The sequence below is a fragment of the Lepisosteus platostomus genome, chromosome 24 (assembly GCF_059453375.1).
Source record: "Lepisosteus platostomus isolate fLepPlt1 chromosome 24, fLepPlt1.hap1, whole genome shotgun sequence".
Classification (NCBI taxonomy): domain Eukaryota; kingdom Metazoa; phylum Chordata; class Actinopteri; order Semionotiformes; family Lepisosteidae; genus Lepisosteus; species Lepisosteus platostomus.
The window spans coordinates 3,348,195-3,374,978 of record NC_142634.1 but is presented as its reverse complement, the minus strand read 5'-3'; the positions used below and the strand labels follow the sequence as shown (position 1 = coordinate 3,374,978).

Sequence of the window (26,784 nt, the reverse complement as noted above, 5' to 3'; positions counted from 1 at the left end):
CTGCTAGTATTTGCAGTCCAGGGTTTATTAGTCACTGATTTGAGCCGCAGTATCGGAGAGTGTCAGTGTTCCCACTATCACGCGTCTTGACGTCGAGATACTTTTCTTACACTCGCTCACTTCTGGCCAGAGCTGTGGGCACACTCCACTCCACTCTCTTACTCCAGCAGGAGCTGTGGGCACACTCCACTCCACTCCCACTCTCTAACTCCAGCAGGAGCTGTGGGCACACTCCACTCCCACTCTCTTACTCCAGCAGGAGCTGTGGGCACACTCCACTCCACTCTCTTACTCCAGCAGGAGCTGTGGGCACACTCCACTCCACTCCACTCCCACTCTCTAACTCCAGCAGGAGCTGTGGGCACACTCCACTCCACTTCCACTCTCTAACTCCAGCAGGAGCTGTGGGCACACTCCACTCCACTCTCTTACTCCAGCAGGAGCTGTGGGCACACTCCACTCCACTCCCACTCTCTTACTCCAGCAGGAGCTGTGGGCACACTCCACTCCACTCCACTCCCACTCTCTTACTCCAGCAGGAGCTGTGGGCACACTCCACTCCACTCCACTTCACTCTCTTTCCAGCAGGAGCTGTGGGCACACTCCACTCCACTCCACTCCACTCTCTTACTCCAGCAGGAGCTGTGGGCACACTCCACTCCACTCCACTCCACTCCCACTCTCTTACTCCAGCAGGAGCTGTGGGCACACTCCACTCCACTCCACTCTCTTACTCCAGCAGGAGCTGTGGGCACACTCCACTCCACTCCACTCCACTCCACTCCACTCTCTAACTCCAGCAGGAGCTGTGGGCACACTCCACTCCACTCTCTTACTCCAGCAGGAGCTGTGGGCACACTCCACTCCACTCCCACTCTCTTACTCCAGCAGGAGCTGTGGGCACACTCCACTCCACTCCACTCCCACTCTCTTACTCCAGCAGGAGCTGTGGGCACACTCCACTCCACTCCACTCCCACTCTCTTACTCCAGCAGGAGCTGTGGGCACACTCCACTCCACTCCACTTCACTCTCTTTCCAGCAGGAGCTGTGGGCACACTCCACTCCACTCCACTCCACTCTCTTACTCCAGCAGGAGCTGTGGGCACACTCCACTCCACTCCACTCCACTCCACTCCACTCCACTCCACTCCCACTCTCTTACTCCAGCAGGAGCTGTGGGCACACTCCACTCCACTCCACTCTCTTACTCCAGCAGGAGCTGTGGGCACACTCCACTCCACTCTCTAACTCCAGCAGGAGCTGTAGGCACACTCCACTCCACTCCACTCCACTCCACTCCACTCTATTACTCCAGCAGGAGCTGTGGGCACACTCCACTCCACTCCACTCCACTCCACTCCACTCTCTAACTCCAGCAGGAGCTGTGGGCACACTCCACTCCACTCCACTCCACTCCACTCCACTCTCTAACTCCAGCAGGAGCTGTGGGCACACTCCACTCCACTCCCACTCTCTTACTCCAGCAGGAGCTGTGGGCACACTCCACTCCACTCCACTCCCACTCTCTTACTCCAGCAGGAGCTGTGGGCACACTCCACTCCACTCCCACTCGTGCTGCTCTGACTCACTGCCTGTTATTCCTTCCTCTTCCTCCTGGATGCTGGGGGCAGTTCTCGCTCCCCCTGTTTGCTCCTCTGACCTGCTCCCAGGCTCTGGGGTTTGAGGGCACCTTCACAGTGAAAGTGTGGCCCCTTGCGCTGCCCTCAAGTGCCCCACAGTGGAGAGGGGACCCTGCTGGCCAGCGGGGCTGCAAAGGATGAGTTCGGTCAGATGACTGTCGCTGAGAGCTCAGCCCTCACGTGGCAGCCAGCTGGGGAATGCTAACTGGAAGACAGGAAGTGTCAGATTACAACAACAACGCACAGCTGGCAAAGACCACTGCAACGTATTCTACAGGAAGTGCCTGAAAAACATCAGCTGTATTTCTGAAGTCTGTGCTGTACACTCCTGTGTCTCTGAGGTCAGGCCGACTGCTGTCCGGTCTGTGCTGTACACTCCTGTGTCTCTGAGGTCAGGCCGACTGCTGTCCGGTCTGTGCTGTACACTCCTGTGTCTCTGAGGCCAGGCCGACTGCTGTCCGGTCTGTGCTGTACACTCCTGTGTCTCTGAGGCCAGGCCGACTGCTGTCCGGTCTGTGCTGTACAGTCTTGTGTCTCTGAGGTCAGGCCGACTGCTGTCCGGTCTGTGCTGTACAGTCTTGTGTCTCTGAGGTCAGGCCGACTGCTGTCCGGTCTGTGTTGTACACTCCTGTGTCTCTGAGGTCAGGCCGACTGGTGCCCTGCAGTATGAGAGGCAGAGATCCAGTGGCTGAGCAGATTGCAGACAGGGAGAAAGTGTACATTTTGCAATGCAAAGGTGTGTGATGCATTAACTCTCTGCAGTGCTCCAGGCGCGCAGTGGGGGGTGGGTGAGAGAGAAGGGCAGTGTGGCAGCCCTGTCAGCTCTGTCAGGCAGTAACATCTTGTGGAGCTGAGTGGGTTTGAACTGACCACTTCCTGCTCCCTCACTCACTCGCTGGCGTTTGGCAGCATAATCCTGACTGGGCATCCTGCCCAGTGACAGCTACACTCACAGGATTTCACCGGCTGTAATCCCTGGATTGTGGGTGTATTAATGCAGAATCTGTTGTGTGTTTCAGTGTAATCCAAGAGAGTTAACTCTCCTCTTCATCCCTATGTCCCCGCGCACCCCCACCCCGGAGATCGGGGGCGGGTATGGCACACGTAGAAGATTACACCCCCCCCCTGTGAAGGTGAGACAGGTCCAGAGCAGGAGAGAGGGGTCAAGCGCAGTCCCTGCGCAGGAGAGAGGGGTCCACAGGCAGTCTGTGCAACAGAACAGGATCTCATCCACCAGCAGGTTCCAGGGGACAGCAGTCCCAGCAACATGGGCACAGGGCCCCCATTTCAGGAATGGGGCGATTCGCTGGCCAGTTGGATATATGTGGGAGACCCTGAGGTGTTCAGACTGAACCCCATTCCTGCAAGGGGGGATTAACGTTCGTGAGACACAGGCCAGCGCTTCCTGTCGGCTGGCAGCAGCGTCACTGTGAAGTTTCTGTTAAACTCTGTTGCTGGGAGAAAGTTATCAAGTGCATCGTTCCCTACACTTCAATACTGAGAGCTGATAAAAAACAATTTCTTGCTGTCTTGCATTAATTCGATGACGCCAGGTCTTGTCTCCACTTTGCCGGTCTTGATGGGTATCTGCACCCCTCACTGCCAACCTGTCTCACTGGCATCTCTCTCGCTCACAGGTGACGCTTCCTTCCTGTTTCCTGTGATGACATCACTGCGGCGTTGACTGCCAGGCAGGTAGGTGATTATGGGATGTTAGGTGTGACACCATTGATGCTGACACTGCTGTTACTGACATCACTGACATTGCCAATATTATTGAGGACGTTACTGTCCCTGCTGGTGCTACATTTAGAGCTAAGAACAGGTGGCGGTTCTTTACATAAAGGGTGGTGGTAGTCTGGAACAAGCTGCCCAGCCATGTTGTTAAAACTGACACTTTGGCTTCTTTCAAGAACTGGGACTGCTTGGGATCCTCAGATAGGTTAGTTGCTATATATCAAACAGTCTAGATGGGATGAATGGCTCATCTTGATTTTGCCTGTCTCTGCTAGTATACCACTCTGTCTACTGTTGCCATTTTTACTGCTGTTGGTACAAATAGCACTGTTGCTACTCCCCACTCTCGCCCCTCTTTCCTTCTCTCTCTGCGATCTGCTGACTGCAGTCTGGGACTCGCGCAAGGCAGACTGTCTGCTGGATAATTTGGGATAATTTAGGAACTGCATGTGTAGCCGGCTTTGAGCACACTACAATGACAGGTTATCATGTGGCACCTGCCCAGCCTGTTGTTCTGAGCTACTGCAGTCAGGCACAGCTAGTGCTTGCGGTTGCAGCAGGGCCTGATGCAGAAGGGTGGTGTTTATTGCGGGCACCAGTGGGGGTGATGTTGTGGCTTAACTGGATAGTTCCACTGTCAACGTGTCTGGGGAATGAAGAAAACTAATTTTATGAGGCTACTGAGTGTTGTCCCTCTCCTCTCACACTCCCCATGAATTCACACACTGACACACTCCTGACTGGACTGGAGACACTGCTGTCCCTCTCCTCTCACACTCCCCCTGAATTCACACACTGAGACACTCCTGACTGGACTGGAGACACTGCTAGAGACACTGCTGTCCCACTCCTCTCACACTCCCCCTGAATTCACACACTGACACACTCCTGACTGGACTGGAGACACTGCTGTCCCTCTCCTCTCACACTCCTCTGAATTCACACAAACTGAGACACTCCTGACTGATCTGGAGACACTGCTAGAGACACTGCTGTCCCTCTCCTCTCACACTTCCCCTGAATTCACACACTGACACACTCCTGACTGGACTGGAGACACTGCTGTCCCTCTCCTCTCACACTCCCCCTGAATTCACACACTGAGACACTCCTGACTGGACTGGAGACACTGCTAGAGACACTGCTGTCCCACTCCTCTCACACTCCCCCTGAATTCACACACTGACACACTCCTGACTGGACTGGAGACACTGCTAGAGACACTGCTGTCCCTCTCCTCTCACACTCCTCTGAATTCACACAAACTGAGACACTCCTGACTGGACTGGAGACACTGCTAGAGACACTGCTGTCCCTCTCCTCTCACACTCCCCCTGAATTCACACACTGAGACACTCCTGACTGGACTGGAGACACTGCTAGAGACACTGCTGTCCCTCTCCTCTCACACTCCCCCTGAATTCACACACTGAGACACTCCTGACTGGACTGGAGACACTGCCAGAGACACTGCTGTCCCTCTCCTCTCACAGTCCCCCTGAATTCACACACTGACACACTCCTGACTGGACTGCTAGAGACACTGCTGTCCCTCCCTCTTTCTGCTGACTCAGAGACAGAGAGCAGGGACGTCACAGTAAGAACCTGTGGAGTAAAGTCCAGGGTGTGCCTGGTCTGTTCTCATTGTGTCAAGGAGGTTCCTGGGAGAGGAGAGCAGTGGAGGGACGAGTCAGATCAGTAGCTGTGAGTGAGAGCTGAGGGCAGAGTCCTGTAGTGGGGCAGCAAATCGAGATCGAGGGGAGAGGAGCCCCCTGCTCTGAGCTGCTTGGACTGGCGAGAGTGCCAAGCAACAAGCTCACTGTGGGGTGGGAAATGTTGGGAGGGGTAGGAGGGGTGCGTGCTCTGTGCAAGGCAGGGTGTGTGTGAGTCAGTCTCAGCGGTCTAATGAGCGGGGTGTGAAGAGCTGCATGTGTGTGTTCCCTCCCCTCCCCGCATGCATGTTTGTGTGTCTTATTCTCTCAGCTGCTCGGCAGCTTATCAACCTCAAATTCTCACCCAGACCCCCCTGCGGACCCATTGGTTTGTTCCAGACACCCTCAACTCTCTGTGTAAAGAAGCGCTTCTATCCTAGAGGCTTCTGCTCTTCATTCCACCTGTGACTTTACTTCATATTACCAGCACAGCGAGGAGTTATTGTCTTCACATGGGGCTTCATCAGGACGTCAGGGTGGTCAGGGAGGTCAGACTCCCAGTGCATGGCACTCTGCTCCGCTCCAGGTTTTGCTGTGAGCTATGATGCTCTTGTACAAGCTGCACTGGTGAAGCAGATATACAACGTGTGCATCTTAACTTCTCACCTCTCAGGCTCTCTAATGCAAATTTACCCCAAATAAGGTAAAATGAGAGAGCTCTGCAGCAGCTTGCAGTAAGAGCCGGAGTGGATCAGACCACTGTGCAGTGGGAGTGTGGTCGGGCTATGTGAGGCTCACCCAGGCTCGGCACCGTTGCTGGTCCAGAGTAGCGCCCAGCTGTGGAGAAAGGCTGCGAAAGACTGGAATCAGTGCAGCCTGTTGCAGGCGAGCCTGGAGAGGGAGGCCGGATCAGGATCAGGCTGCGTCGGGCCCGGTTCTTCCCTGGGGAGCTGGGCTGTCTGTGCTACAGATCTGTGGATATTTGGAGATGCTGACTTGGTTTCTCTCTATTTTCTTGCTCTCTGCAGTTGCAGGGCTGTTGATGCCCCTGGGGGCCCATGGCAGCTGAGGTGGGAATGAAGTCGGGGCCCCCCTCTCTGGGGGAGCGTGCGGGGGGGGATGGGAGACCAGGAGGGGGGGCAGCACGTGCGCACCTGAGCCCCCTCACCGACTCCAGCAATAAGGTCCCCCCTGAACCCACATCCAGATCCCAGGGGAGCCTCATTCTCCCAGCCGAGCCTGCCAAACCCCTCCCGGGCCCCAAACCCCGGCTCACCCCGAAACCTTTCACTGTGGATCGGCCCTCTGCCATCCGCCCCATCCTGGCCCCCAAACCGAGCGCCAAATCAGAGGCCCGCCCTGCTCCGGCTAACACCTCAAAACCTAGCCTGGGCGGCGTGACGGGGCCCAGTGCCAAGCCCAGCCCCAACACCCCAAAGCCCATCTCCACCACTCCAAACACCACCCCAGAAGTTCCCACTGGATCGCCATCCTTTAAACCGAGCCCCACCCCCAAGCCAGACCAGAGCCCTGGGAGCGCGGCACCCTGCACCCCGCCAGCGAGCGTCCAGCCCCAGACGGTGACGGTGATCGGGACTGCGGACACCCCCGGGGCTGGGCAGGGCCTTCGGGGGTGCCAGTCGGCAGAGTGGGCGGGGCGGACGAGGGCAGAGGCGGAGCCGGAGGAGGGGGGCAGGGCCAGACGGGCAGGAAGTAGCATCACCAGGGCCAAATCCATGGGCTTCCTGAACCGGGCTGAGTCCAGGGGCGCAGAGGACAGGCAGCAGGAGGGGCAGAACCGGGCCCCAGGCCCGGACACCCCCTCACAGCTCCGGTCCCGGGCCAAGCCCAGCAAGCCCAGGCCGGTTTCTGCCATGTACCCGTCCAGCTCGAATCAGCCTGACGCCTCCCCAACCAAGGACCCGGGGACGAGACCCTGGGTAGCGGCGCGCAGACCCCTGTCCTCTGACCTCACGGCGAAGTTTGAATCCATCGGGCTGTCTCTGCACAGCAAGGCCGGGAGAGCTGTGCACAGCAAGGAGAACAAGCCGGACAGCGCGAAGGAGGAAGAGGAGGAGGAGGAGGAGGAGGAGGAGAATGCGCCGGCGCCGGCCTGGAGGAGAGAGAGGGTGCTGGAGAGAGGAGCTGAGGGGGTGAGCCCGAGGGACCTGGAGAGAGAGACTGCTGCTCCAGAGACCAAGCCCGTGCCTGAGGAAGCGGAGCCCGGCGAGGAGGGGAAGGAGGAGACACTGCCTCCTACAGGCGGAAGTATTAAACGGCGAATCAGCCAGTTGCTGGACTCCTCCTCCTCCCCCTCTTCTGGAGGTGGGGTCAACACTCAGGGGTCAGCCCCACCCCTTGCGGATGTGGAGCCGACTGTGGGGGTGAAGCAGCGAATCAAGGAGCTGACAGCTACAGATACGCCCCCCGGCAGGGCGGAGCCCCAGAGGAGATCCATCAAGCCCCGCCCACTGCCCGCGGACCTCACTAGACGGTATTGAAGTCTGTCTGGAGTGTGTGTGTGTGTGTGTCTCTCTAGATTGAGCTTGTGTGTGTCTCCGGAGTGCGTGTGGGGAGTGTCTGTGGGCTCAGCTCTGTCTCTGTGCCTCAGGTTTGCTCGGGAGAATCCGGCTCCCTCTGGGAATGAGGCGACGAGGAGCCGCTCGGAGAGCGACAGCGACGCCCACAGAAAGGTGAGTTCCGTGAAAATCTTCCTCGTGGCCAAAAATACTCCAGCCAGTCTTTGGGAAGGTATTTGTCTGAAGCGTAGCTCTGCAAGCACAGAGCAGCACTCTCGCCCTGCAGCATGTCCCTGTGCTGGCCGTGCTGCGCGGAGAGCCGGATCTGCGTGCGGAATGGGAGTGGAGCGCTCCGACACTCCGGCCCGCGCCTGCGGACTTGGCTGCGAGCACAAGGGAAGGACAGCAGCTCAAGCCTCTGATCTGCTCGCCAGTCTCTCCCCTCCCGCTTTTGTTCTCCTGACAAAGGCCTGCAGATCCTATTACTGCTCAGGCCTTGTCTGCTCACTTTGAGCCACTCTGCCCCGGTCGCTAACAATAAGGCTTTCAGAAAGACCTTTCTGCCTCTCCTTCTCTCCCCTCGCCGCCCCTCCTTCCCCAGGCCCTCGCTCTGTGCTCGGACGATCGCAGGCCCTCTCGCTCGCTCACTCTGTCCGCCTCTGTCTGCGCCCCACAGGTGGATGACCTGCCCCCCTCGCCCCTGGGGGACCCCGAGAGGGGATGGAAAGGAGAGGAGGGGACTGTGGCCGAGGGGGGTGCCCACGAGCCCTGCGCCCTCGCCGCCCCGCCCGCTGCCGCGACACCGCGGAGGAGGGAAGAAGAGGACGAGGAGAAGGTGACGGAAGGGCGGCGGGAGTCCGGCAATGGTGGGGCCCCGAGCCCGAATTGCCCCTCGTCCCCAGGCGTTCTGACCGTCCGCGCCTCCCTGTTCGATAACGTGGTGGAGAGGCACACCGTGGGCGAGGCGCGCCCGCTCGCCGAGGGAGGAAGAGGAGGAGAGCATGCCCAGCGGAGCCAGTCTGTCCGTTACGGGGTGCCGGCCCAGGATGGGGCACGGCAGAGGGGCATCCTGGCCACGGCTTCATTCCGGGAAACCCCCACCTTCTCCACGGCCGTGGTCCCGGGGCCGCTGGCGGCGCTGACGAAGGTGGAGCACGTGTATGACGCTGTCGGCGCCGTGGGGGAGAGGAGGGCGGTGAGCGAGGAGCTGCCCGCGGCCCAGCACGAAGACAGAGCCCTGACCCTGCGCTCGCGGAGGGCCAGCTCCGGAGAGCCTGCCACCCCGCCTGCGCAGGGCAGCAGGTGCCTCCGGGTGGGCGCCTTGCAGAAGTGGCGGACAGACGCCCCCCTGCAGGCGGGGGGTGTCCAGTCCTCTCCAGATTCCCCCGGAGCAGAGTGGCACAGCAGACGGGCACCAGGAGTCCCAGCAGAGCTGGAACAGAAGGAGGGGGAATTGGAGAAAGAGAGGGAAGGTGAGCTGGAGCGAGAGAGGCAGAGGCAGTTGGAGCAGGAGAGGCAGAGGCAGTTGGAGCAGGAGCGAGAGAGGCAGAGGCAGTTGGAGCAGGAGAGGCAGAGGCAGTTGGAGCAGGAGCGAGAGGGGCAGAGGCAGTTGGAGCAGGAGCGAGAGAGGCAGAGGCAGCTGGAGCAGGAGAGGCAGAGGCAGCTGGAGCAGGAGAGGCAGAGGCAGTTGGAGCAGGAGCGAGAGAGGCAGAGGCAGTTGGAACAGGAGTTAGAGAGGCAGAAGCAGTTGGAGATAGCACAGGAGAGGCAGAGGCAGCTGGAGTTGGAGCAAGAGAGGCAGAGACAGCTGGAGCAGGAGCGAGAGAGGTGGAGGCAGCTGGAGTTAGAGCAAGAGAGGCAGAAGCAGTTGGAGATAGCACAGGAGAGGCAGAGGCAGTTGGAGCAGGAGCGAGAGAGGCAGAGGCAGCTGGAGTTAGAGCAAGAGAGGCAGAGGCAGCTGGAGCAGGAGAGGCGGAGGCAGCTGGAGTTAGAGCGAGAGAGGCAGAAGCAGTTGGAGATAGCACAGGAGAGGCAGAGGCAGCTGGAGTTAGAGCAAGAGAGGCAGTTGGAACAGGCTTTAGAGAGGCAGAGGCAGCTGGAGTTAGAGCGAGAGAGGCAGAAGCAGTTGGAGTTAGAGCAAGAGAGGCAGCGGCAGCTGGAGCAGGAGAGGCGGAGGCAGCTGGAGTTAGAGCGAGAGAGGCAGAAGCAGTTGGAGATAGCACAGGAGAGGCAGAGGCAGCTGGAGCAGGAGAGGCAGAGGCAGCTGGAGCAGGAGAGGCAGAGGCAGCTGGAGCAGGAGAGGCAGAAGCAGTTGGAACAGGAGTTAGAGAGGCAGAGGCAGTTGGAGATAGCACAGGAGAGGCAGAGGCAGCTGGAGCAGGAGAGGCAGAGGCAGCTGGAGCAGGAGAGGCAGAAGCAGTTGGAACAAGAGATAGAGAGGCAGAGGCAGTTGGAGATAGCACAGGAGAGGCAGAGGCAGCTGGAGTTAGAGCAAGAGAGGCAGTTGGAACAGGCTTTAGAGAGGCAGAGGCAGCTGGAGTTAGAGCGAGAGAGGCAGAAGCAGTTGGAGATAGCACAGGAGAGGCAGAGGCAGCTGGAGCAGGAGAGGCAGAAGCAGTTGGAACAGGAGTTAGAGAGGCAGAGGCAGTTGGAGATAGCACAGGAGAGGCAGAGGCAGCTGGAGCAGGAGAGGCAGAAGCAGTTGGAACAGGAGTTAGAGAGGCAGAGGCAGTTGGAGATAGCACAGGAGAGGCAGAGGCAGCTGGAGCAGGAGAGGCAGAGGCAGTTGGAACAGGAGTTAGAGAGGCAGAGGCAGTTGGAGATAGCACAGGAGAGGCAGAGGCAGCTGGAGCAGGAGAGGCAGAGGCAGCTGGAGTTAGAGCGAGAGAGGCAGAGGCAGTTGGAACAGGAGTTAGAGAGGCAGAGGCAGTTGGAGATAGCACAGGAGAGGCAGAGGCAGCTGGAGCAGGAGAGGCAGAGGCAGAGGCAGCTGGAGTTAGAGCGAGAGAGGCAGAGGGAGTTGGAATGGGAGAGGCAGAGACAGTTGGAATTAGAGTGGGAGAGGCAGAAGGAGTTACAGAAGGAGAGACAGGGCAATCCCACAATTACCACCACGATTGAGCAAGGAAAAAGAGGTGAAGGGGAGCCCCGAGCAATGTTCTTCGCCCTGACTGGCCAGACCAAGGATAGCCCTCCAGAGGTCCCGAAGAGCGTGACCAGTAGTGCAGGGATAGAGGTGCTCTACGATGATTTTTCTGTGAAGCAGCGTCAGTGGAGCATACCGAGGTTCTCCTTGCCCAGGAGCCCCTCTCTGGAGGCAGCCTTTGGAAAGGCCGAAGAGACAGTGCAGGACCAGGCGCACGCTCTGAGGCAACAGGAAGAGGAAGAGTCGGAGGGTCCTGGGCGGGCCATGCTCAAACCCAGTGTGCTGGACCTGAACTCCCCCACTATCGGAGAGCAGAAGGACAGGAGCCCCAGGTGGGAAACACCCGCCCCCAAAGCAGGGGAGTCATACAGGCTTCCGGTTTTGGACGTCGACTCCTTCCGGGGCAGCTCTGAAGGGGGACCCCAGCTCCTAGCTTCTAGCAGGAGAATCTGCAACCCTGAATCTCCCCGCCACCAGCCTATTCAGGAGGTCTTGCCTGTTGCTGATATTCAGAAACCAGGAGGGCACCAACACCAGGAAGAAGGCTCTCACAAACCTGGAACCTACTCGATGGATCTGGATCCTAAAACAGCCAAGCGACACATTTTGGGGGCCTCCAGCGCTCCCCAAGAAGCCCTGATCACTGAGAATCCCCCACAGCAGTCTGGCATCACAGAACCCATATCGTCTCCCTCACAGAAGGCATTCTGGGAGACTGGAGGGAAGGAGGGGTCAGGATCCAGAGGAAGAGGAGCAGAGGAGCTTCCCGACCACTGGGGCACTGCACCATGGCCTTCTGTACTGGATCAGAAACAGAACCAGAACTTGGCCCAGTTTCCAGAGCCTCTCTCTCAGAGTTCAGCAGCCTCAGTGCCTCAGGACTGGAAAAAGGGGGCAGATCAGAGAGGTTCCTCTCGCCTGCCCCCACTGCAACCCGAATCCCAGAGACAGGGGGACACTTTGGATTCCTGGAGGCTGCACCAGCGCCCCCTGGCCGGTGGTGAGCCCAGTGCCGAGCGCCACACACAGCCACACAGGAGGGTGAGTATTGAACTTCCATGAGCTTCAGTAGTGAGCACAGGCAGTTTCTGTATTGACTGCCGGGAGCTGCCTGCCTGTCTGATAACAAAGCGCTTCCCTCTGCTTCAGGATTCGGCGCGGGCGAAGCCGGGCAGCGTGTCGTGGAAGCCAGCGCCTCCGGAGAGCCCCCTGGAGGGGCCCTTGGCGAGGGCGAGGAGCCGCAGCCGGCACACTGAGGTGAGTCACGGCTCCGCAGTGATGGCACAGCTCCTCTGCAGGAGGATCTCTCCGGCGGATTTCAAGTTTGTAAACTTATTTTGAGCAAATTGACATAAACCTTTTGGGATTACAGCCATATTATGCAAGCACTGCTCTCAGCTTCACCGCTGCGATCTGGACAAGCGCCCTGCAGCCAGTCCAGCCTGAAATGCGAGCGTGCCGGGTGTGGGCTGTCAGGAATGCCGCTCCCGTCTGCTGGAATCTGACCCGCCTCCTGGGTTTGAGCTGCTGCCATTACCCCTCTCCACCAGCAGGGGCAGTGTGGTGCCCTGCGACTACTCTAGGTGCAGTGAGGGTGTCAGTGGTGCGGCCGCTGTGCTGAGAGAGGGAGGAAGGGAGGAGTGGGAGTGCAGTAGGCCGGGTCAGGGAGGGGTTTGCATGAGTAAAGCAGATGGTATTCAAGCCCGTCCTGCCTCTCTCTGACATGGCTCAGCAGGCAGGAGTACGGGCAAGAACCGACTGATTTAACAGCTCTGACCTGCTCTGAACACACGAGTTGCACAGCTCCAACAGTGTTTCCTGCTTGGCCCCAAGTCCTGGACAGGTTCTGCAGGAGTGTGAAATTCAAGTGCTCCTGCCCCTCCCCTGGCCTGTGTCCTCTGCCTGCAGCAGGACGTGTATCCAGCTCGGTACTCTGCCCCTTGCTATCTAACTCGGGGTGGCTTCTGCTGTACGGATGAGGGTACCCCCAGTCTGTGGGGGAGTAGCAATGCAGACACTGTCCTGAAAGACTGTTGCTCCCTGTCGTCCATCTCTCCTGTGTTCCTCCGAAATCTTCCTCTGTATCGGGTGGGTGTGTAAGAAGTGAATTCTGCTTCCGTTCTGCCCGGTTCTGCAGTCTCCGGGCTTGTTAGTGCCAGCTGCAGCGGTTTGCAGAACCTGGGGATTTATTGTTTTTGAGTCTTTCCTGCCACCTTGTGGCCCTTCTATGGTATTACAGGCAGTCAGAAAATCTCCCCTGATTTCCCAGTGTTTGTGTTTCCTGTTCGCGGGAGCTGGTGATGTCTGTGCGTTTATCTTGAGTCTGCCTGCCATTCCTAACACAAAGTCAGAGTTTTGCTGGCGGGGTCACTGAAGCAGGGAATTGACAGGCGCCAGGCGGCCGTTCAGACATCATCGCGCTTGCTTGGTCGCCCAGCAGCTCCGCCAGTCTGACATGTCCAGTTGCTGCTTTAGGGAGCCCAAAGTTTAGGCCTCAACCACCTGGCTCAGAAGCCTGTTCCAGGCTCTCACAACTCTTTGTGTAAAGAGGTTTCCTGCTCTCTGTCACAAATGAGTCAATCTTGTTTTCTAATCGGTGTTTGAATGTAATTTGCCACGTGGCTGCCCAGTGCCCAGTCCAGGATGGGTCAGGTCTCTGGAACACTCCCGCCTCTCTTTCCCTTTGCCCCTCCCCCTGTTTTTGTACCGACTCGGGTCCGACAGGACAGGAAGTGTGGGCTAGGTGTCCTCGCCTGCACACCTGCCTCCTCCCTATATAGGGCTCTGCTTCACATGGGACTGGTGGTGGTCGGGGAATGGGGCCCCCAGTGCTGTTCCAGATGCAAAGATGTATGTATTCAACCCCCCCGAAACTAAAGCTGTCTCCAGACGCCCCTCCCTCACTCTCTGCGCAGAACCAGTCCTTCTGTGTGACTGTAATTGCAGAGTCAGATTGCGGTAGGAAGTTGGCAATCCAGCTCGGAGCAGATCGCCAGGGGAAGTTACGGTCGTGGTGATAACCCAGACCTGTCTGCCGGCAGGGAGGCACCAGTTTGAGAGCCGTCAACCCCCCCTGCCCCACGTCCTCCCTCCCCCACTGCAGGATGCAAATTCAGACCCAACAGCGCTTTATTGACGCGGCTGTATTACACAGTAGCCCCGTGGTCAGCTGGGACCCGTGCAAACACATCGGTTAAATTGCTCTGTCTTCCAAATCCACAGCAGGAGTCGGTGTGTGTGTGGTCTCAGCTCAGAGGAAGCCTGTGCGTGTTCAAGTCAGATCACTAAATTATACATGTCTGCGCTGCTCGCGCGTCAGAGGCGACCTCTCTCTTGCTCTGGGGGCTGGACTGTGTACTGAGGAAGCTGCGAGCTCGGAGGGAAGGCAGGAAAGTTTGGGACTTGTTTCGCTTGCGTCTGTGAGGAGAGATGGAGTATTATTACTGCCCTGGCTGTCTGAAATCCCTGCAGCTGCTGTGGGTGAGTGGAGAGATCAGTGTCCTGTCTGTCTGTCAAACAGCGAGAGAGGGGAGGGAGAGGAAGGCTTCATCCCTTCATGAGTCTTGATCTGGGCTCGGCTGTTGGCTCGGTGTTGATGTTGCGACAGTTCTGCGAGTCTCTGTGAGGGTTAGGGTGCCGGTCAGACAGCCAGAGAACATGTAGCAGCTCATTCCTACTCCTGTCTCTCTATTAAAACTCACTCACGTGCTTCAGACTTTACCTGAGAAATGGGGGAGGGGTCTGAGGAGAGAGAGAGGGTGAGGGAAGAAAGGGGGCAGTGGTGAGGGGTTGAAGTGTGAGGGAGAGAGAAAGGTGAGGGGTCAGGGGTGAAGGGTAAGGGAGAGAGAAAGGTGAGAGGTCAGGGATAATACAATGGGCAAACAAGGGCGCCACAGAAATTTTAAACTCCACAGCCCGTTTATACTTGTGTGTTTTTAGATGGTGGGTATTGATTTCTGGTGTCACTTCGTTTGCGAGCAGCTGGCTGGGCTCAGGTGACGGGCAAGAGGAGCCTGTTAATCGGCATGTAGCTCATTGACCCCAGTATCGCGTCCGGCTGTTTCCTGACATGGTAACGTCTTCACCCATGTGGCTGGGCAGCTCGTCCCAGACTCCCACAGCAGGACTGCTGGCTGTCCAGTCTGGAGGAGATCAGGACAGAGCTGCAGACAGGAGCCAACTCGCACAGGGATCAGGATCCTCACTCTTCCAGCTCGGGGACGCCTGTGTGGGAGCAGCCGCCCGTGGCCCTGTGTCCTGAGTGGGAGCTGTAGGCCAGCCCGTGGCTCTGTGTCCTGAGTGGGAGCTGTAGGCCAGCCCCTGGCTCTGTGTCCTGAGTGGGAGCTGTAGGCCAGCCCGTGGCTCTGTGTCCTGAGTGGGAGCTGTAGGCCAGCCCGTGGCTCTGTGTCCTGAGTGGGAGCTGTAGGCCAGCCCGTGGCTCTGTGTCCTGAGTGGGAGCTGTAGGCCAGCCCGTGGCTCTGTGTCCTGAGTGGGAGCTGTAGGCCAGCCCGTGGCTCTGTGTCCTGAGTGGGAGCTGTAGGCCAGCCCGTGGCTCTGTGTCCTGAGTGGGAGCTGTAGGCCAGCCCGCGGCTCTGTGTCCTGAGTGGGAGCTGTAGGCCAGCCCGCGGCTCTGTGTCCTGAGTGGGAGCTGTAGGCCAGCCCGCGGCTCTGTGTCCTGAGTGGGAGCTGTAGGCCAGCCCGCGGCTCTGTGTCCTGAGTGGGAGCTGTAGGCCAGCCCGCGGCTCTGTGTCCTGAGTGGGAGCTGTAGGCCAGCCCGCGGCCCTGTGTCCTGAGTGGGAGCTGTAGGCCAGCCCGCGGCCCTGTGTCCTGAGTGGGAGCTGTAGGCCAGCTCGCGGCCCTGTGTCCTGAGTGGGAGCTGTAGGCCAGCTCGCGGCCCTGTGTCCTGAGTGGGAGCTGTAGGCCAGCCCGCGGCCCTGTGTCCTGAGTGGGAGCTGTAGGCCAGCCCGCGGCCCTGTGTCCTGAGTGGGAGCTGTAGGCCAGCCCGCGGCCCTGTGTCCTGAGTGGGAGCTGTAGGCCAGCCCGCGGCCCTGTGTCCTGAGTGGGAGCTGTAGGCCAGCCCGTGGCTCTGTGTCCTGAGTGGGAGCTGTAGGCCAGCCCGTGGCTCTGTGTCCTGAGTGGGAGCTGTAGGCCAGCCCGCGGCCCTGTGTCCTGGGTGGGAGCTGTAGGCCAGCCCGTGGCTCTGTGTCCTGAGTGGGAGCTGTAGGCCAGCCCGTGGCTCTGTGTCCTGAGTGGGAGCTGTAGGCCAGCCCGCGGCCCTGTGTCCTGAGTGGGAGCTGTAGGCCAGCCCGTGGCTCTGTGTCCTGAGTGGGAGCTGTAGGCCAGCCCGCGGCCCTGTGTCCGGGGTGGGAGCTGTAGGCCAGCCCGCGGCCCTGTGTCCTGGGTGGGAGCTGTAGGCCAGCCCGTGGCTCTGTGTCCTGAGTGGGAGCTGTAGGCCAGCCCGTGGCTCTGTGTCCTGAGTGGGAGCTGTAGGCCAGCCCGCGACTGTGTGTCCTGAGTGGGAGCTGTAGGCCAGCCCGCGACTGTGTGTCCTGGGTGGGAGCTGTAGGCCAGCCCGCGGCTCTGTGTCCTGAGTGGGAGCTGTAGGCCAGCCCGTGGGTCTGTGTCCTGAGTGGGAGCTGTAGGCCAGCCCGTGGGTCTGTGTCCTGAGTGGGAGCTGTAGGCCAGCCCGCGGCCCTGTGTCCTGGGTGGGAGCTGTAGGCCAGCCCGCGGCTCTGTGTCCTGAGTGGGAGCTGTAGGCCAGCCCGCGGCTCTGTGTCCTGAGAGGGAGCTGGCAGCTACCCAGGTGGAAGAGTGAGGTGCTGACAGACAGAGCAGCACAGGTTGTGTTTCTTGTGTTGAACTAATTAGTGACCTCATTTCAGGCCTGGGGGGGGGGGCACGGCTGGTCTGTGTGTGTGGAAGTGATACGCCTCTCTGAGCTCTGCCGGTCTTTTTTCGGCAGCCCTGCGGTCAAGCTGCTTCCTGCCTCTGCTGCAGCGACAGATCGAGACAACAGCTTGCACACACACACAGTGGTATGTGCCATAGCTGACCTTGTCTGTGTTGCGCAGGGCCTGATGCAGACGTGTGTGTGCAGGTTTGTGCACTGTCAGTCAGGATACTGTAAAACAGGAAGTCACAACTGCTTGTCTTAAATCTGCTGGACAGGTTTCCCTAGATTTTCTGTTGCTTGGCAACAGGAGGTAGGGAAGTCACCCAACTCCCACCTGCTCTTGGCTCTGCTTTTGTTGGCGCTGCTCCTGCTCTCCGAGTTGCTGTTGTTGCTTGTGCTGCTCTGTGTTGCTGCTGTTTCTGTTGTTGCTGGTGCTGCTGCTGTTGCCAGCCTGGTCTCTCTGCAGGCAGTTTGACCAGCAGGGGGCGTCAGGTGCACTTGTGTGCACAGAGCCTCAAGCTGGGCCCCTGGAGCTCAATATGAGCTGTCGTGTGTGCAGGAGATACTCCGCTGTCCATGAGGAGTGTAGTGGAGCTGGTTGTACCTTGCTCTCGACCAGGTGTTTGGACGGGGCTCTAGCACTGACACCTCAAGGTGTGTACTGGGGTGTCAGTGTTTCTTAGCCTTCTCATGCTTTATTTGAGGGTTTCAGGATTTCAGGTCACTGGAGCTGTCTGCACCCTCACAGCAGGTCTGTTGAGCTGCACCTCTGCCTTTAGTATTAATCATGGTGATAATGAGCTGTTTCTGACAGTGGCAGGCGTCCTTCTGTGGCTGTTTACATGAACAGGGTCTTCATCAGTCTTTTCTAGTCTAGAGACCGTACATCAGCACAAGATCCTGCTGCTGGGTCTCTCTCTCCCCCTCTCACTCTTCCCCTCTCCCCCTCTCTCACTCTCCCTCTCACTCCTTTCCCCTCTCCCTCTCCCTCTCACTCCCTCTCCTTGTCTATCAGTCTTTTGCACTCCCTTTCTCTCCCTCCCTCACTCTCCCCCCCCACTCACTCTGCTCCTTCTGCTCTCACTCAGAAGAACTTGTGTGTTTCACTTGGGAAATGCTTGTAATTGTTTTATTCCTGAAAATGGGATTCAGGAGAATGCTGATCCAGAAAAATGAAGGGAGAGAAAGAGACCAGGAACAGATGACAAACGGAGAGAGATGAGCAGAGTAAAAACCTGACCTGCCTGCTTTGTGTTTTGTTTAACAAAGTGTGTGATGCAGTGCAGTGACCTCTGGCTGCAGCAGGGCCAGGCTGGCCTACAGGGATGTGTGTAACTGTGTGTGTAGGGAGGTGAACAGTGGAGTGCAGGGCAGTGGTGTGTCTGACACACACACAGGCACTCCCTCTCTGCTGTGTGACCCACATGCACACACACTAGAGCTCTCTCTCCCAGCTCTGAGGAGCTCTGAGGAAACAGCCCAGGACTGTAAGCACATAGGGCCTGACTGAGCTCCCCAATTCCTCCCTATCACCTGCCCCCTCCCCCCTCCCCCCCACCTCGCTGGAGGGTTGGTACAGTCACAGCTCGAGGACGGAGAGAGACAGATGCACCTCCAGGCTCTCTCTTCCTCTCTCCTGCTCTCCTCCCCCTCTCTCTATCTGCTGGCGCTCAGCTCTGATATCCCGCTCGAGCAGAAAGCAGGAACAATACAGGAATCCGCTCTCTCCTCTGCAGTGCGGAGGCCAGCGGCGCTCTCCTTCCTCTCCGAGCCTGTCTGCAGGAAGGGCAGGATTCCTGCCTGCTCCCGAGGCCGGCTCCTCCCCTCTGCCTCCCTCCCTCAGGACTGTAGCGCGGGGAGCAGCCGACGCAGCGCTCTCCGTACCTGCCTGTACCTGTGAGAGGGACAAACTTCTGCCGCTCCGTGCTCTAGTCCGGCTGCTCGGTTTTTTCCACAGAGCTGCTTTCTTTTCCGTCTGGCACAACCTGCTGAATGGGATTCCTGCTTTGCTGTCGTTCTGCTCCCTCTCTCTCGGGCGCTGCGCAGGGGACTGGAGCCTGGGTCTGATCCAGAGGAGCTGTGCGTCCCCGTCTCTGGCGTGTTTAACTCGCACCAGGATGGATCTAGGGTGATTCTCCCTTGGATTTGCTTATGTATCCAGTAGGAAAACGCCCCTGGACTTATAAGGAATAACTATTTGGAGTGGAGCCTCAGTCATGGCGCTGTTCTGCGCTCTCGAACCCGGGACCCGCCCCACTGCGGGGACACTCTGCAGGCCTGTGCCAGGATCGCTTTGCGCTGCTCCGTTTCCCTGCTGCGTGGTAACGTGCCGGTCAGTGTCTGCTCCCTGAAGACCAGCGAACGGGCCAGGAGCAGTCCAGCCTTATTGAATGTATGCAGCTACTGGAAGCCTGAGCTCGTAGCCAGATACATTTTTGACATCTTCAGTGTATTTTTAGACACGCTTGCTGTTGACGTCTGATTGTTCCTGGGCTCTCAGCCGTCTGCTGCTGCTGCGGTTCGTGGCCGTTCCGGGCTGTGGGAGGTGAGGTGTTCAGTGATCTCTCTCTCGGGCTTGCTGGGTATTGCCCTCCCAGGCCTCCAGGATTCCGGCAGGACCAGAAGCAGTAATTAGCACCCTAGAAGGAAGGAAGGAAGGAAGGAAAGGGGAGAGAGCTGGGGAGCAGTGAGAACGAGAGGAATCTGTTACCTCAACTGCCTGGGTTTCTCATCCGTCACTGTGGACAGTGCTGAGTGCTAAGCCTTGCCCTGGTGCTGCGGGCTCTCTGTCAGGAGTGCTCCTGACATGACCAGCTGTGTAGGAGATCGCGGACAGAGACAGGAGCACAGCCCAGCTTAAGGAGGGAGACGGGGAGGGACAGATCCCAGGGACTGCTGCTGTTTCAAAAACCGTTCCAGCAGGATTCAGGAATCCTGGGAGGTGGTGTTAGGCTCTGGAGCGATCCCAGTACGGTTCTGAAGAGGCTCCCCGGTGAATTCCAGGAAAGCTCTCACTGAGGGGATCCGGGGTTTGCCTGAGCTGACGAGGTGCAGCTGTCTGCTGGCACCGATGGTCTGACCTGAGAGTTCTGCTGCTCTAAGCTGGGCCTTGGTGCTGCTGAAGACTCGACCCGGACCTGACCCAGCCCGCTGCCGCCGGGCGCCATGGACTACCTGGGCGACAAGCTGGCGGTGGCACAGACGCAGATGTCGCAGTGGGTGGGAACGGTCCGCCGCTCGCTGCACGGCGCCATCAGCGTGGTCTCCACGGCGATGGCCCCCGAGCGGGGAGCCGCGGGTGAGCGCTCGTCCTTCAAGCGTGCAGCGTCCCTGCGCAGCTTCGCGTCTCGCAGCCGCGAGTCCATCCGCAGGTTCTCCCTGCGCAGCCAGCAGCGCCTGTCGCTACGGAAACGCCACGCCAACCCCGACTCCCCCCTTGAAGTAAGAGTGCGACCCCTCGTCTGTCTGCTCCTCTCCGTCCTCTCCGTTTCACCGCTGTGCTCCTGCCCAAATACAGCAGTTTCTTGCACGTTTTCTATCTTAATTTTCTTAAATTACTCCAGTGTTATTTCCTTAAAGATACATGCTAAAGAGTTCTTTTACAGGCAGAATGGAGATTTAGTGCAATTGCTTAGTAGGCGTGTGAGTTCTTATTAGCAATGGGGACAGGATCACCCCAAAATTCACTCATTCCTAGCGGATTGTTTTCTGTGTGGACCGTGGATGATAGAGGCCATACTGGTTTGCACTGGGATTGTTCTAACAACTCCTAGTAGGTTATTGGTCAGGGATTGTCTTGCTACCTGTCAGCTGCCCACGTTGTGTTGGTGGTGGGATCTTGGTTGCTTTACTAGTCATTAATTTCAGTGCAGCATTTTAAAAGATAAAAACCCAACTGTCGAAAACAGCTGTGAGCATGCATAGTGCACAAAACAAATTTTATATAACAGTAGTGTGAATATAGGACGACTTGCTTTAAGATAGAAGATTGCCATTCTGTTTGTGCTGGCAGGGGATGCTACAGAGAGCCAGTTAATCATGAGCAGAGAGGCGTCAGGGGGAGGGAGGGGAATGTGGGGGGCTAGGGTACTGTCCAGTGGATCCGAGTGATGTTTCATTATAGGTGAGGGAACAGTTTTAGCACTGGCCCAGCTCCTACACACTCCCTGCTCCGGACTCCGGATGCACTGATAGCGCTACTGCAGCATGCAGAATTGTGTAACACTCATGCCTGTGACTCATATCTGCAGGCCCTTCCCTGTTCATTCTCAGGATTAGACTTTGTAATCTGCCACTTTCTTCAATTTCTCCTGGCTTTCTGGGGGGACATCATTACTTCCTCAAAGGCAGTAGGCTTGAAACAGTTGTGTCTATATAGCACTCTGGGAGAGGCTGTCGACAGGGATTATGAGGAAAATGTGGAGAGGGTAGCTCATGGAAATGCTTTAGTCTGGAGCTGTGCTGCGCTGCGCTGTGCCAAGATGGGAATGGATAATTCAGTTCAAATTTTACTTTCTGCTGTTGTTTCCCTTTTCTCCTGTAAAGGCCATTAAGAGGAAACAGGAGAAGAGTAAAGGTCTGAATTTCTAATCAAACCTAAATAAGAGGGTCTCTGGGAGCTGCACACATCCTTGGGCGAGAGTGTCATGGGGGAGGAGGATATTTAGGCAGCCTGTAGTGCATCTGTGCTGTGAGGGAGGATGGGAGAGAGGAGAGCAGGGTGGAAGAGGGGGAGGAGAGAGAGAGAAAGAAAGTAGCGGGGGAGGACAGAGGAGCTGCTGCCAGGTTGCTATGAGGAGCAGAGCAGTGGCTTGACGGGAACTCAGAGACGGGAAGCCCTTGGGGGCCCCAGGGTGCAGCGCTGAGCGTAGCGCCGCAGGCAGGCTCTGTGCTGAGCCCCCAGATTACCTCACAGGCTGCAGTGATGCCGTCGCCTGGAAGTGACTAATGCAACTTCAGTGGATCATGACATCACCAACCTTGCATTCTGGGTGCTTAATGCACTGCTGCCACATCCCAGCATACCCCTAACAGAGCACCAGCTCCCTTGACTGGGCAGTGTGGGCCGATCCATCTGGTTTTGCCTCTGTTCTTTCTGAACGTTTGGGGTCAGGCAGGGGTGTGCATGTTGGTCCTGTGTCTGTATGCGGAGGGCTGCTGATCTGAGTCCGGGGTCGGCCCTAATCCATCAGGATCGGGGAACATGCAGGTGAAGCATAGGCCTGGGAAGATTGAGAAGGGGTGGTAGGGTCCTGTGGGCTCACTGAACACTCCAAGGGATACTTTCTTATAAAGCTCTGGGCAGGAGAAACTTTGAGATATCAACAGGCCATGTGGTCTTAGCAGGTGTGAATATGTCGCAGATACACAGGTGCTTTCGTGTGGAAAGATTTGTGGATGTGCTATAATGCAAACATATACTATGGGATTCCTCTGTCCTCGTGGTGGAAGAGGTGGGATAGCAGAAAATCAAGAGCTAATACTGTTCATAGTAATAGTGATAAACACTTACAGGAGTCTGCTTCTTTTTCTGGAATGAGAAACCACAGTGGGGCAGTGAAGTCTCGAATCCCTCTTGCAGTCTTGCAGGGCAGCTGGGATGTGTTTTTGTGATCCTCCGAGACGAGGACCTGTGTTTGAAGCTGTGTTTTGCAGCAAGGCTGGAGGGTGGCTCTGAGTCTCACCCCACTGTGAGTGAACAGTAGGGCATTACCTACTGCTGTGAGGAATGCTGTCCTGCCCACACTGTCAACAGCACCTCCGTCTTATCTAGCAGCTTTTTCCTTCCTCTCTGCCTTTTCATTACATCTCAGTGTGCTGTTTTCCTTGTAAAAGCAGAATCGTTTAGGCAAGTGAAGGAATTTCTTCTGGTGTTGTTTCCCACTGCAGCTCTGCGCTGGGGCAGCGTGTGGGACGGCCGGCTGTGTACAAGTAGGGAATGGCTTAGTCTGCCTGTGGTGGGTAAGACTTGTAGCTCAGCCTTTGCCTCTCTGTCTTCCCTGTGCCTCAGTGAGCTCTCTGATGATGAGTGCCTCCTCAGAGCTGAGGAAGTCTAGAGTAGAGCAGGGTGTCCCTGACACGCGCATGAGGGCTCCTGCAAATCAGACTTATTGGTTTCCCAGAACAGAAGAGTTTCCTGCTCCTCACTCTTTCTTCTGCATCTCACCGTCATGCAGAAGAGTGTGTTTGTGGGTGTAGGGCTGTGTGGAAGTACTGTACAGGGTCGAGGGTGCCCCAGGGCTGTGGGGCTGCAGGCAGCTCCTGTCGGCTGTGTTGGTCTCTCCTGTGAGTTACCTCGGAGGTGTGTGTGGAGGGGGGCTGTGGAATGTGAAAGCTGAGTCTCAGCTTGTTGCTGCTTTCTGCTGCCTCTCTCCTTGGTCTCCCCTCTCTCTCCATTCATCCGCTCATTGTTCACTCCACTTCCTCAGCAACACGCCCAGCCCGCCACGGCGCTGTGGCTGCACAGCGAGCGGGTCTGCCCTCATATATCCCCTGCTCTGCCTTGCCCTCCGGCGTTCTGCGCAGAAGGGAAATATTTGGTTGCCTGGTTACCTGGGTGCCGTGGAGACAGAGCGCAGCGTGTGTGTGTGACTTCACTCGGCAGCACTGCAGAGACGCGCTGGAGCGCAGTGGCTGATGGGATGCTTTGAGACATGCAAAGAATCTGTCCTTCCCCCCCTCTTTCCTTCCCTTCTCTCTCTCACTCTGCTGTTTGTTTTCTGTCCTGCTAGGAACTCTGCAGGGAAGCTCTGCAATGAGGGTCATGAATTTTCACACTAGCACCCAGCAACACACCCTTCTCTATCCCTCCTGTCTCAGCTCCCACAAGTCCTTTCCTGCCCCCCCACACTTCCTCCCTCGGGCTGGCTGGTCGACTGGCCGGCCTCTTCCAGGAGAGGCTGGGCTGTGGGGGAGAGGAGCTGTGTGTCTCTGGAGTGGGTCGGGGCTGCAGTTTCAGATGCCTCAAACACGCCGATGTGAATAGGAAGACTCCCCGCTGGAGCGCACCTGTGCAGAGATCCTGCTCCCCAAGGACGAGTGTGTGAACGAGAGTTACACTGCACTTTCTTCAAGTGCGGACAGCGGTGCGGGGGCCTGGAGCCCGGGCAGGGGCCAGGGGCCGGGGAACAAGAGAGGAGAGGAGTGCTGCCCCTCCCCTGTGCAAGAGAGCTGTCTGCACAACGGGGCGTCACACTCGGCTGAAGATCGCGGGGAGCAGATCACACAAACCGAGGGCTGTGGGCTCTTTTCTGTGGGGTTATTGTTTCCGTGTCTTGCAGAGCGATCAGACTCCTCATTGTTTGCCACAGCCACTGTGTGCCAGGCTCATTAAAATGCCCATGCTTCAGCGGGCACAGTGCATGCCAGTGACCAGAACCTGGCGACAGGGCCCAGGCGACAGTCCTCGTGGTCTGTGGCGTGTTTGATGCAGTAGTGTCCATCTGATGCTGTCAGAGTGATTTCCCTAAACCCCCAGACTAATCATCTCTGTCAGTCCATCCACCCAACTCTCTAGCCTCTACAGCTTGATAGACACACCGCGCAACCACCCCCCCCAGACTCACACTGCGCAACCCCCCCCCCCAGACTCACACCGCGCAACCACCCCCCCCCCCCAGACTCGCACTGCGCAGCCACACCCCCCCAGACTCACACTGCGCAGCCACACCCCCCCAGACTCACACTGCGCAGCCACACCCCCCCAGACTCACACTGCGCAGCCACACCCCCCCAGACTCGCACTGCGCAACTACGCACTGCCCAGACTCGCACTGCGCAACTACTGTACGCACTGCCCAGACTCGCACTGCGCAACTACGCACTGCCCAGACTCACCGCGGAACCACACACCGCCCAGACTCAAACCGCCCAGACTCGCACTGTGCAACCACACACCGCCCTTAGTAATCACAGTGTACAGATACACGCTGCGCAGATGCACTTGGTATTCGCAGTGTACAGATACACGCTGCGCAGACGCACTTAGTATTCGCAGTGTACAGATACACGCTGCGCAGACGCACTTAGTATTCGCAGTGTACAGAAACACGCTGCGCAGATGCACTTAGTAATCACAGTGTACAGAAACACGCTGCGCAGATGCACTTAGTAATCACAGTGTACAGAAACACGCTGCGCAGACGCACTTAGTAATCACAGTGTACAGATACACGCTGCGCAGACGCACTTAGTATTCGCAGTGTACAGAAACACGCTGCGCAGACGCACTTAGTATTCTCAGTGTACAGAAACACGCTGCGCAGATGCACTTAGTAATCACAGTGTACAGAAACACGCTGCGCAGACGCACTTAGTATTCGCAGTGTACAGAAACACGCTGCGCAGACGCACTTAGTAATCACAGTGTACAGAAACACGCTGCGCAGACGCACTTAGTAATCACAGTGTACAGATACACGCTGCGCAGACGCACTTAGTATTCGCAGTGTACAGAAACACGCTGCGCAGACGCACTTAGTATTCGCAGTGTACAGAAACACGCTGCGCAGATGCACTTAGTAATCACAGTGTACAGAAACACGCTGTGCAGACGCACTTAGTATTCGCAGTGTACAGAAACACGCTGCGCAGATGCACTTAGTAATCACAGTGTACAGAAACACGCTGCGCAGATGCACTTAGTAATCACAGTGTACAGATACACGCTGCGCAGATGCACTTAGTAATCACAGTGTACAGATACACGCTGCGCAGACGCACTTAGTATTCGCAGTGTACAGAAACACGCTGCGCAGACGCACTTAGTATTCGCAGTGTACAGAAACACGCTGCGCAGATGCACTTAGTAATCACAGTGTACAGATACACGCTGTGCAGACGCACTGCAGCTCAGGAACTCTCTGACACGGACGCTGGCTCTTTCTGTCTCTCAGGAGCAGCTGAAGCAGTGTGTCAGCAGGGCACCGGAGGAGGGCAAGGACACAGACACTCTAGTGCCAGAGACAGACAGTCAGTACGGGACCTGGGACACCGGCCTGCGAACCGAGGACAGGTGAGCTCCTACCACTCGTCTCCTGAGACTCCAGAGAGCCCAAGAGCACACCAGGAGACATCCTTTCTCATTTTAACATTATTTCAGGGAAGTAGTTCTAAACCAGATGGAGCTCTTATAGGGATAAACTCATTTCCGTGAAAAAGGGTGAGGTTTGACTTCCCTGCTGTGCAGGTGTGTGGCCACTACCTAACCTGGACTGAGGGGCAGTGCTGCCCTCTGGTGTCCAGGGGCTGGAACAGCGCCTGCCGGGGACCCAAGTGCAGTGAAGCCCAGAGCTCAGAGTCCTAGCATATTTCTGTTTTTCCTCTTGTAGGATTGTTGAAGTCAGGCTGCCAGAGCACAGCAGTCTGGTTTGTCTCCATGTTTTACTGGGCACTGTCAGAAACTTGTTTAATGGTCTGTTTCAATTCTCTTTCACAGCCTTACCCCCGCCTCCCCCACAGCTGAAAGCAGCCTGAGCGCATCACTGCGGAGACACACACCCTCCTCCCCCCTTGACCTCGCAACCCCCAGCGACCCTGACGTCACTGACGGCCTCTCTCTGTCCCTCAGCACCCCAGGCGAGCAGGAAGAGCTCTCGTTCCCCGAGGTCAGTCTCTCTCTCGCCTCTGTCCGTCCTCCCACTGCTGCCTCCTGTCCTGCCTCACTGTCGCTCTCGCCCCTGGTCTTCCTCAGCCGGCCGCCTCTCTCCTGGACTGCAGCGCCATGAAGGCTCGCGCCCAGCTCAGCAGGAAGAGCCGCCGCTCCCTGCCCTCGCGCCCAGCACGCCGCTGTCCCCTGCCAGCTGGGGCAGAGCGCCTGGGCCCGCTGCCCGAGGACTGGCTCTACAGGGACTCCACAGGTATGAGGAAGAATAATCCCCTTCTCTAGCGCTCTTCTGGGCTCTCCACTGACAGCTCTTTACAGTAATGGGGGAATCCCACTACCGCCACCAGTGTGCAGCCCCACCTGGGTGATGCGCCAGCCGAAATAAATGCGTTTTTTCAAACCTTGGAATCTCAATGTGACTGCTAGGCTCAGAAGAGCTCACTGACTCAGCTCTTAACCCCAGTGTGCAGAAGTGGTCAAAACGTGTTTTTCAGCAGAAATAAACATGTTTCTGCAACTTTGGTCACCCCCATGTATCTTATAGGGCAGGAACAACACACTTTTCCGCTCCCCACACACCGGCTCTCAGTGG

The 26,784-nt window shown here is 57.5% G+C and overlaps 1 protein-coding gene across 3 annotated transcripts in view; it reads left to right on the top strand.

Moving 5' to 3' along the window:
- The window catches only part of LOC148641352 (uncharacterized), a 31,031-nt gene that overhangs the window by 624 nt on the left and 3,623 nt on the right, over nucleotides 1-26,784 (top strand). Inside the window, exons 2-10 of one of the 3 annotated variants that reach the window (XM_088618410.1) lie at nucleotides 3,280-3,337; nucleotides 6,060-7,525; nucleotides 7,643-7,724; nucleotides 8,227-10,505; nucleotides 10,560-11,736; nucleotides 11,845-11,952; nucleotides 25,483-25,601; nucleotides 26,025-26,193; nucleotides 26,280-26,445. In XM_088618410.1, coding sequence (XP_088474536.1) covers nucleotides 6,090-7,525; nucleotides 7,643-7,724; nucleotides 8,227-10,505; nucleotides 10,560-11,736; nucleotides 11,845-11,952; nucleotides 25,483-25,601; nucleotides 26,025-26,193; nucleotides 26,280-26,445 — 5,536 coding nt within the window. In that variant the 5' untranslated portion in view covers nucleotides 3,280-3,337; nucleotides 6,060-6,089. Of the gene's footprint in view, nucleotides 1-3,279; nucleotides 3,338-6,059; nucleotides 7,526-7,642; nucleotides 7,725-8,226; nucleotides 11,737-11,844; nucleotides 11,953-25,482; nucleotides 25,602-26,024; nucleotides 26,194-26,279; nucleotides 26,446-26,784 lie in introns of all 3 variants that reach the window. The other 2 variants (XM_088618409.1, XM_088618408.1) reach the window with 2 other exon arrangements.